General features: G+C 44.6%; 1 protein-coding gene across 1 annotated transcript in view; it reads left to right on the top strand.

The window, feature by feature from the left end:
- Positions 1-2,795: 2,795 nt before the first annotated feature.
- The window catches only part of SARDH (sarcosine dehydrogenase), a 48,661-nt gene continuing 40,585 nt past the window's right edge, over positions 2,796-10,871 (top strand). Inside the window, exons 1-6 of the mRNA XM_079961259.1 lie at positions 2,796-2,888; positions 4,446-4,519; positions 7,005-7,329; positions 9,679-9,857; positions 10,076-10,255; positions 10,450-10,573. Coding sequence (XP_079817385.1) covers positions 7,011-7,329; positions 9,679-9,857; positions 10,076-10,255; positions 10,450-10,573 — 802 coding nt within the window. The 5' untranslated portion in view covers positions 2,796-2,888; positions 4,446-4,519; positions 7,005-7,010. The remainder of the gene's footprint in view (positions 2,889-4,445; positions 4,520-7,004; positions 7,330-9,678; positions 9,858-10,075; positions 10,256-10,449; positions 10,574-10,871) is intronic.

Below are 10,871 nucleotides of genomic sequence, written 5' to 3'. Positions count from 1 at the left end.
CCTGCATCTCTCTCTCTCTCTCTTAAAAACAAAAACAAAAACCTGCTGCCCCGCTTTAACGATAAAATGAAAACATATATGCAGAAGCAGCTGCTTTTCTCTCTATTCCTCGCATCTCCCGGGTCCTCTTCCAAGCAGCATCTGAGGCTTTTGAATGGTGCCTGCTAGCTGCTACTGTTTATCTTAATAAAATCTCTCCCACACACAAACAAACCAAACAAACTAACTAACTAACATCTCCGTGGTTTTACACAGAGAGACTGAGAAATGCAAGAAAACAGCAAAACAGCTGGATGATGTGCACGCTTGGAAGTGTATGTGTGTCCCCTCCTGTAACTTTTTTCTGCCTTTTTGTAATGCCCCCCTCTCACCAAAAAAAATCCCACCAGCACCTTCCTCCATTTTTTGAGTCCCCCCAGTCCTATATGGAAAGATGTAAAAATAACCCTGAAAATGGGGAGTGTCATGATTTACAGGTGGTACATGACACCAGTCAAGCTTGCAAAAATTTATCACTTGCCCGATAATAAATGTTGGAAATGTAAAGAGATTGAAGGTACATTCTTTCACCTTTGGTGGACATGCCCAAAGATTAAGACCTTTTGGGAGATGATCTATAATGAAATGAAAAAGGTATTTAAATATACCTTCCAGAAGAAACCAGAGGCCTTTCTCTTGGGCATGGTTGGCCAATTGGTGCTAAAGGAGGATAAAACTTTCTTTATGTACGCCACAACAGCAGCAAGAATACTTATCGCAAAGTATTGGAAAACACAAGATCTACCCACCCGGGAAGAATGGCAGATGAAGGCGATGGACTACATGGAACTGGCTGAGATGACTGGCAGAATCCGAGACCAAGGAGAAGAGTCAGTGGAAGAAGATTGGAAAAAAATTAAAGTTTATCTTCAGAAATATTGTAAAATTAAGGAATGTTAGAAAGATGTTGGAATAAAATTATGTGGTTTTAGCAGAAAAGATATAAAGGATTAAGCAAAAATGAATTGGTGAAAGAAGAGAATGTAAAACTACAGTATTTAAGATAAATTATTAAGATAAAAACAAAGCTGGAAAGGATTTGCTGAAATATCTAATTGAACTAGAATACAAAAATGGGAGGTGCGAGGAGGTCAAGGAAGTAAGAGAATGAAAGCAAGTGATGTAAAGGCTTGACTTGGTTTTTTTTCTCTTTTTTGTTTTTGGATGATGTTTGTTTTTATGTATTGTTCTTTTTTTTCTTTTTTGGTTGTTCTGTTTTGATTTATATTTTCTTTTCCCCCCCTCTATAACCTTTTAAAAAAATCCTAATAAAAATTTATTCAAAAAAGAAAAAAAAAAGAAAATGGGGAGTGTCATCTGTGTTTCTCTCTCCTTACACTCCAACATCCCTCCTCCCTCTTGTTTTTTACCTCTCCCCCCGCCCTCCCAGTCAACCCCCTTCTTCCTTAAGAATCACCTAGCTTTATGGGGGCAGGAAGAATGTTGCAGGAAAGGACCACGTCTGTATGTATGTCCTGTGCTGTGAGTTTCTTGCTTTCCTGTACCCCAATAACAAAATATTTCTGCTTCTGTTCTTAATTTTGTTTTTTCCTCTCCACTGCCCCGCATGTGCACACTAATTTTTACACAGACTATTATAAACATATAGAAAATTACAATTAAAACAGCACAGCACCAGCTCTTTCATTATAGTAATCAATTATTGCTCTTGTTGGAACAAGAAAACCCTCACCTGCCAGTCAAAGGACAACAAGGAAAAGGCTGGTCTGGCTTCGAGAGGGAGTTCCAAAGTCTGGGAGCAAGCAGTGAGAAGGCCCTGAATTCAGCTCCTTTTGGAAAACATTGGCAGGCTCACATGCCCAATCCAGCAGGTGCCTTCTGCTGAAAACCTTCCTATTCCAGAAAGCTAATGCACACAACTGAGTGGATATATTTTACATTCATTTTTATTGTATCAGGGATGGTGCTGCTATTTTAAATAGCTTTGATTTCTTTTATGAATGGCAGAATATAATTATTCTTATAAATAAATAAATTCTGAAACTTTGAACTTTCCCTTTGCTTGCAAGACTGATAGCCCTTTATTGTGCCACAAAGCTCTGCTTGGAGGTAATTATTTCATTTATGTCTTTATTCAAGAACGTTTATCACTTGATTGTAGTAAAACCTCTAAGCGGTTTACAAGTTAGTCATCCGCCCTGTTAAGAGGGCCCAATCCCACCTTCCGTGGGAGCCCTGTGTTTGGTGTTGCTGTTCCCATGCTGCATGGAACACGCTTCCTGCAGAGACGCGGCTGGCAGCCTCTAACTTTTCCCTTTTCGGTGACTCTTGAAGACCTTTCGCTTACATTGACAGCCATAGGCACTTGTTTAAAAAGATTTTTCGTCTAGCCAGTCGTTTTCAAGACTTGCTTCACACTGCTTTTAAAGATTTTCTACCTTGCTGGACAGCTCCCTAATGTTTTGTAAGGGGGTGGAATAGAAATACTTTTTACAAATAGAATAAAGGAAACGTTAATGAAAGGAAAAGTCTCCTCCTTAATTGGTGCACAGGATTTTTTGCAGAGCTCAGAAAATGCACAGCCTACAACCGACAGAATATCGCAATGTGCAAAAGTAGAGCTCGGAAGCTGATCCCTGAGCCCCTCTTTCCCCTCTATGGTAGGTCTGGCTCTTTAACCCAGTTTCAAGACAGCCAGCCCCTCCTTCCTCAGCTGCACTGTGGCAAACCCCTCCCTCTCCAGTCTCTTGTCCAATAAGAGCCCAGCTAGCCGACACTGCCCACATTTGATTGTTCTTACAAGGAATGGTTCTGGCTGTAAAGTTGCCTCGTTTGCTGGCGCGGGAGAGAAGTGTGGTGCTGTTGAAAGAGCTCAGAAAGAAGCAAAGGTATAGTCCTCTCTCTCTCTCACACGAACACTTACGCATGCACTGCCACTTGCACTCTCTCTCTCTCTCTCCCCCCCTCTCTCTCTTTCTTTCTCTTTTTCTCTTTCTCTTTCTCTTTCTCCTTCTGCTGGTTGTCTTTCCTTCTTCTTCTTCTCCTTCGGTTGCCTCCTTCCAGTTCTGAATCAGATTGTAAGCTCGGTGGGGCAGAGAGCTCTGTAAAAGTGGCTATGTACATTGGAAGGCTGATGTAGCTGTGTTTAGAGTAGACCGTTGGGAGAGAGCAGGGGGTCAAATCCCGAACTCGGCAGCATGACTCTCACTGGGTGGCATTGGGCCGGTCGCTGTCTCTCTCAGCCTAGCCCTTCATCTCAGGGTTCTTGTGAAGGTAGCATGGCGAGGGGGAGAACCATGTTCGCCGCTTTATGCTCCGTGGAGGAAAAGGTGTGATATAAAAAAAAAATCTAGAAAACCTGACCAGTGCTATGTATAAAGCTTTGGAAACGCATAAATATTCACTTGGATTAACTGCCATTTATGAGTCTCTGTTCCTGTGAAATCTACTTCTGCCCCAAATATCTCCCCAATGTATTTTCTTTCTTTTTTTCTTTTTTCTTTTTTTTGGGGGGAGATCCATTCAGTTGCCACCTCTCCTCCAGCATGATATTGTCTGATGTTTCTTTAAACAACCATCAAACAAAAAAATTGTTGAGCTTTTTTTGCCATATGTCCGGATTTTCCTGGACATTAGTTATTAATTAATTTATTTTTTTATTTTATTTTTTTAAAAAACCTATTTCAGTCCAGACACTACTGCTGACTGCAGTATTCTGTATATGTCCAGGAAATCCCAGATGTATGGCAAACATAAAACAAACGTGTGGCATGGGGGGGGCAATACCCCCCTAAACAAGGAATTTGCTTCCCCCCACAATTGCTACTTACATTGCTGGTTATTAACACATGCTGTTAGTTTACAAATATACTTTGCCCTGCTGTGCCCACATGAATTCTACCCCGCCCCCGGTGCTGCCACTGACAACAGATTTTCTATCAACAAATCCCACAAGTTAGTACTGTGCAAAGTTCAACGCAAGGCATGCCTTCGTTTTGTTAATTGTGCCAAAAACATCTGTGCTTGCCTATTGGAGCATAGGATTGTGTGATTCTATTTCAAGCCAGACTCTGCCAAAGCTTGCTGCCCAAATGAGCACAGATGCACAGATGGAGCTTCGTCTTCTGAGGCAGGATATGTCCACATGAGCATGGGCACAGCCAGGACTTTTGTTAGGGGGGCAGGCCTTTTTTTGGCAGGGGAGAACCTAAGTTAGCTATGCATTTTTATAGATTTTTATTGGTTGGGGTGGGCAGCTGCCCCTGCCTGCTCCCCCTTGGCTATGCCCATGCACATGAGCTGTGTACACGTCACTCCACATTCCCAGAAATGCACTGACTGGACTCTGGGACTAGCAGCCCCTGGCCAATAGCAGCAGCAGCTGCTGCCTTCACTTCTGTTCTGGTGTCCTCTTTCAACTCTTGCTTAATTTTTTTGTGTAATAGCAGCGTGGTTGACAGCCCAGTCCGGCACTTCTAGCAGCCAGAGAGAAGAATCCGGCAGCAACCTGACTTCAGAGGTAAACATTTTCTGTTGCATTTGAGGGTGGTGTTTGGCATGCATATGAGCTGTGTGTGAAGTGGATGTTATGTGTTCCATGCATCAACTGTGTAAAGCATGATAGCCTTATTCTGCATGAATGGGGCTAATCCTCTTTTAAAGCCGTTCAAGTTGGTGGCCATTCCTGCCTCCTGCAGGCAAGTTCCATAACTCTTTGTTGCACGAAGAAGTCCTTTATTTTTGACCTGTTGTAAGTCAGCTTTTTATTTATGTCTCAGTAAGCAAGCATATATAATGCGCCAATATAAAACGGGGGACACTGGCTTGTGAGTAGTACATATGAAAAAGATCTTGGGATCACAAGCTGAACATGAGTCAACAGTGAGATGCAGCCGCAAGGAAAGCTAATGCATTCTAGGCTGCATCAACAGGGAAGTGATAGTACTGCTCTATTCTGCCTTGGTCAGACCACACCTGGAGTACTGTGTCCACTTCTGGGCATCACAGTTTAAGAAGGATATTGAGTAGCTGGAAGGTGTGCAAATAAGGGCGACCAAGATGATTGATGGTCTGGCAACCAAGCCTTATGAGGAATGGTTGAGGGAGTTGGGGATGTTTAGCCTGGAAAGAGGAGGAGATATGATAGCCCTCTTCAAATATCCAAAGAGCTGCTATATGGAAGATGGAACAAGTTTGTTTTCTACTGCTCTGGATGTTAGAACCTGTACCAACAATTTCAGAAAGAACTTTCTGACAGTAAGAGCTGTTAGGTAGTGGAATGAACTCCCTCTGGAGGTGGTGGACTCTCCTTCCTTGGAGGTTTTTAGACAGAGGTTAGATGGCCTTCTGTCATGGATATTATAGCTGAAATTCCTGCATTGAATGGGAATGTGTATTTTAAGCATTTGCCCTGTTCTGTTCTGTCTCTTTCAAGGTGTGGTGTTTATATTCATATCAGAGAGCTGTGTTGGAAAATTTCTATTTTTCAAACAAGGTTTCATCTATTGGAAAGGGTGTGTGTGTGTGTGTGTGTGTGTGTGTGTGTTGCAAATGAGAGTCTCAGGTCCCTACTACAAAAGCAGAGTCTCAGGTCCCTACTGCAAAAGACAGAGGAATTCGTTGACTGTGCAGGATTCCAAGAAACTCACTCTGATGGAATAGTGGAGGAGCCTGGAGGGGGTGGGGTGTGCACGCTGGAGCTTGGAATTAGGAGCAGTGAAATAAAACCAGGCCAGCTCTCATATGCAAGTCCAAAGCTCCTAACCACTGGCTCTTGGCAACAAAGGTGGGATATAAATGAAATAATAGTGGATTGTCTCGCATGAAGCAGACCCATTAAAATTCATGGGCCTAAGTGAGTCATGCCATTAATTTCAATTAAAGGTAGTACAAACATTGGATATAACCCAGTAATAATAATAGAATTTCAAAATGAGAGGCAGGATAAAAGCAAATGGATGATTAATGAAAAGGGAAGCATAGCAGAACTCTTATCAAAACACTGGGAGCTGCTTTTCGCAGAGTCCAAACCATTGGGGTTCACATTGCTCAGTACAGTGGTACCTCGGGTTAAGAACTTAATTCATTCTGGAGGTCTGTTCTTAACCTGAAGCTCCACTTTAGCTAATGGGGCCTCCTGCTGTCGCTGCGTCACCACTGCACGATTTCTGTTCTCACCCTGAAGCAAAGTTCTTAACCCGGGGTACTATTTCTGGGTTAGCAGAGCCTGTAACCTGAAGTGTTTGTAACCGGAAGCGTCTGTAACCCGAGGTGCCACTGTGTTGTCAACAATGTCTGGCAGCAGTTCTCCAGGGTTTCAAGCAGGGAGACTTTGAATTCTGCTTCTGCATGTCGAGCAGTCTAGGCATCTCTTCCCTCTCCCTGGTTCTGTGCAGAGACAGAACCTCCTCTGCTTCCTGCAGACTCTCTGGCTTGAAGTTCAGATGAGGGAAAGACACACCCTGTCCTGACCCTCCAGCAACTAGAACCACCCTTCCACACACCCCTCCCTGCAACCGTGCTATCCAAAATTGGATTGCCCCAGGGCTTGGCCAAATGAAGACACTTAATTAAGAAGTGTCTAGCCCAATACAAGTTAAAACATGAATATCAGTTTTGTTTCCTTATTTATAGTTCATTTAATATGGAGCAGTGTTTTTGAGAATGTGTTCTGGGGGATTCGGGGTTTTTTCTTAAGCTTGCTGGGATTCCTCAGAGAGAAACAGAGGTGCAGCTGGGTAATTTTAGGCTGTATGATTTTACAGCACCCCAACCCTTTAAATGACCATGAGAATGATGTAAGTGGAAAAGCACCCAAGTTGTTTCTCTTCTTCCTCCTCTCCATCACCTTTCCTTTACAACTGCTTCTAACACCCTAATCACTACAGGAATAAAGCAGTGTTTGCTTCTGCTACCCTGAGGCTAAACACGTTGACTTGGGAATGAGAAGGATTTCGACTCCATAGATTGGCGAGTTGCATCAACGCCTTTTCTTTCTTCTCCAGATCGCCATGGCCACCATGAAGCAGGCATTTCGAATTGCCTCTTCCTTCCAACCGCCATGTCCCTGGCGACACATACGACTCTTTAGCAGCAGGACGACAGGCCAGCAGACTGAAAAGAGTGTCCCTTATCAGAAGACCTTGAAGGAAGAGGCCCCTCAGGGCCAAGGGCCCACCAAGCCAGTCCCAGCATCTGCTGACGTGGTCGTGGTGGGCGGAGGCAGCTTAGGGTGCCAGACCACCTATCATCTTGCTAAGATGGGGGTGACTAACGTTGTCTTACTAGAAAGGGACCGCTTGACCTCAGGGACCACCTGGCACACAGCAGGTAAAGGGAAAGGGGAAAGAAATGTAATTAGATTTCTGGAGAGGTCTGTGGAGGCTCTGTCTGCTGGCTGTGCCAGAGATTATGATGATGATTTGTTATATTTCTGATATGACCTGAAGGAGCGTCTCCATCTCTGTCATTCTGCCTGGACATTGAAGTCCAGCACCAAGAGCCTTCTGGCGGTTCCCTCACTGTGAGAGGCCAAGTTACAGGGAACCAGGCAGAGGGCCTTTTTGGTAGTGGTGCCTGCCCTGTGGAACTCCCTCCCATCAGATGTCAAGGAAATAAACAACTATCTGACTTTTAGAAGACATCTGAAGGCAAAAACCTCCCTGGAAAGGGAAGTTTTTAATGTTTGATGTTTTATTACAGGGGTCAGCAAACTTTTTCAGCAGGGGGCTGGTCCACTGTCCCTCAGACCGGACTATATCAGGTCCCGGACTATGTTTTGGAAAAAAATAATGAATGATTTCCTATGCCCCACAAATAACCCAGAGATGCATTTTAAATAAAAGCACACATTCTACTCGTGTAAAAGCACGCTGATTCCCAGATTGTTCACGGGCCAGATTAATAATAATAATAATAATAATAATAATAATAATTTATTATTTATATCCCGCCCATCTGGCTGGGCCTTCCCAGCCACTCTGGGCGGCTTCCATAAAAACCAAAAATACAGTAAAATCACACGTTAAAAACTTCCCTGAACAGGGCTGCCTTAAGATGTCTTCTGAATGTCAGGTAGTTGTTTATCGCTTTGACATCTGCTGGAAGGGCGTTCCACAGGGTGGGCGCCACTACCGAGAAGGCCCTCTGCCTGGTTCCCTGTAGCTTTGCTTCTCGCAATGAGGGAACCGCCAGAAGGCCCTCGGCGCTGGACCTCAGCGTCCGGGCAGAATGATGGGGGTGGAGACGCTCCTTCAGGTATACTGGACCGAGGCCGTTTAGGGCTTTAAAGGTCAGCACCAACACTTTGAATTTTGCTCGGAAACATACTGGGAGCCAATGTAGGTCTTTCAAGACCGGTGTTATATGGTCTCGGCAGCCGCTCCCAGTCACCAGTCTAGCTGCCGCATTTAGAAGGTGATAGGGCTGGATCTGGCCAGTTTGCCTACCCATGTTTTATTATGTTTTCATATCCACTGGAAGCTGCTCACAGTGGCTGGGGCAACCCAGTCAGATGCGTGGTGTACATTCATTCATTCATTCATTCATTCATTCATTTACAGTATTTGTAACCTGCTCTTCAATCTTAGGGAGGGGAATGAAGTAATAAAAATTAACAGAAAAACAACAATATTCAAAAATTATCAAAAAAAAGCCCCCACAGGTCCAATAAACAACTTAATGAATCTATCATAAAGTAAAAACAAACAAAACAAAACTACAATGTAAAAAAACATCCAACAAAAGCTCAATGATTCAGCCATAAAGTAAGAAGGCAAAAACTACAATGCAAAAAAATGAAAGCTTCCAATATTTATTTATTTGTTTTACCAAATTTCAGCCCCGCTTTTTCTCCAAAGAGCTTAGGTTGGTGTTCACACGTCTCTGCACCACTCACAGTGACCCTGATGCACGGTGCATCTCTGTGGGGGAGGCAGCGCTGCAGCTTAGGGTCTGCTGCAGAGAATGCCTGAATTTAAGAGCATAAGTAGAACTTTGCTGGATCAGGCCAATGGCCCAAGTAGTCCAGCATCCTGTTTTCACAGTTGCCAACCAGATGCTTGTGCAGGTCCTGGAAGCAACAGCACTCTGCCCACCTGCAGTTCTTAGCAACTGGTATTTGGAGGCATACCACCTCTGTCAGTGGAGGCAGAACATAGACGTCATGGCTAGTAGCCATTGGTAGCTGCCTCCTCCTCCATTAATTTGTCGAATCCTGTTCTCAAGCCATCCAAGTTGATGGCCATTTCTGCCTCCTGCAGGAGGGATGGCAGCGGCAGTTGTTCTTTTCTGACGAATTTCATCCCTGTGCTCATAGAGGATGCTCCCTTCTCCTGGCAGAGACAAGAGATCCTGATTGCTGATAGTTTATGCATGCCTTAAATGTGGCACAGTGTCCAATTTCCCCTGCTCATTGAAGAACAGGGATGCCAGAAAATTCTGATGGAAACAGGAATGGGAAAATGGTCAGTGCTGCCTTACTTGGCCCATGTCTGGAACAGAAACAGATCCAGCAAATATAAATCGGTATTCACTATTGTCGTCTTCGGTTTGCAAACCAAACCATTGTGGAATGGAAACAGTGCTTTGTGTGCCGAACCTGGGCCACAATGGAAACTGACACCACCTTGCATCCATATTGAATAATAGTTTACCTCCTTCCCTTCCTGTCTCGCTTAGGCCTGCTGTGGCAATTGCGCCCCAGTGATGTGGAGGTTGAACTATTGGCTCATACTCGTACCGTCGTTAGCCAAGACCTAGAGCAGGAGACAGGCCTCCACACGGGATGGATTCAAAATGGTGGCCTCTTCATTGCCTCTAACAAGCAAAGATTGGACGAATACAAAAGGCTCATGTCTGTAAGTAGAAAAAGTCCTATCTGGTTCCTCTCCTCTATTGAGGAGGGAGGGCCTGAGGAGCTAATTCTGTCCCATTTCAGGTCCTGCTTGCAGGTTTCCTATTGGGGCATTTAGCTGGCTGCTGTGAGGACAGAACTAGATAGATCTCTGCTTGATCCACTAGTCAGTCTCTTGGATGTTGTTTTGTGAGACACTTGTCCTCTTGATATGCTTTCTAGCTAGGTAAAGTTTATGGTATTGAATCGTATGTCCTATCGCCTGGGGAAACAAAAGACCTGTATCCCTTGATGAATGTGGATGACCTCTATGGCACACTCTACGTCCCCAAGGATGGCACGATGGATCCTGCTGGGACCTGTACGACCCTTGCCCGGGCAGCCACCGCCCGAGGAGCTCTGGTGAGTCACAAGGGCCATAAAGCTCACTGGGTGACCTTGAGCCAGTAATTGTCTCTTATCCTAACCTACCTCACAGGGTTGTTGTGAGGATAAAATGGAGAGGGGGGGAGAACTGTGTATGCCTCCTTGAAGAAGGGTGGTTTAAGTGCAGGAATGAAAAACATGCAGCTTCTTTGCCACTTTGCTTTGTCTAGGTGATTGAGAATTGCCCTGTGATAGGCATTGAATTAAGGGAGGATGATATGGGAACCCGACGGGTAGCAGCTGTAGTGACAGACCATGGAACCATCCAGACTCCCTGCGTGGTGAACTGCATGGGTAAGAAAAATGTCTCCTCCTTCCAGATTCTAGGACCACGATCCATTGGGGTTCCTTCTATCTTGGTCCATTTCAATTAGCATTGTCTACATTGACTAGCAGAAGCTTTCCAGGGTTTCAGACAGCGGATCTCTCCCAGCCCTACCTGGAGATGCCACTAGGGACTGAATCTGAGACCTTCTGCATGCAAAGCAGATGCTCTGCCAGTGTGCTGCCTTATCCTGAGTCAGACCATTAGTCCTTCTAGCTCTACACTGCCTGGTAGCTGCTCTCCAGGGTTTCAGATGGAGACTTTCCC

This window comes from Podarcis cretensis, assembly GCF_951804945.1.
Source record: "Podarcis cretensis genome assembly, chromosome: Z".
NCBI classification, from domain to species: Eukaryota; Metazoa; Chordata; class Lepidosauria; order Squamata; family Lacertidae; genus Podarcis; species Podarcis cretensis.
This window is presented reverse-complemented; position numbering and strand designations above follow the sequence as displayed.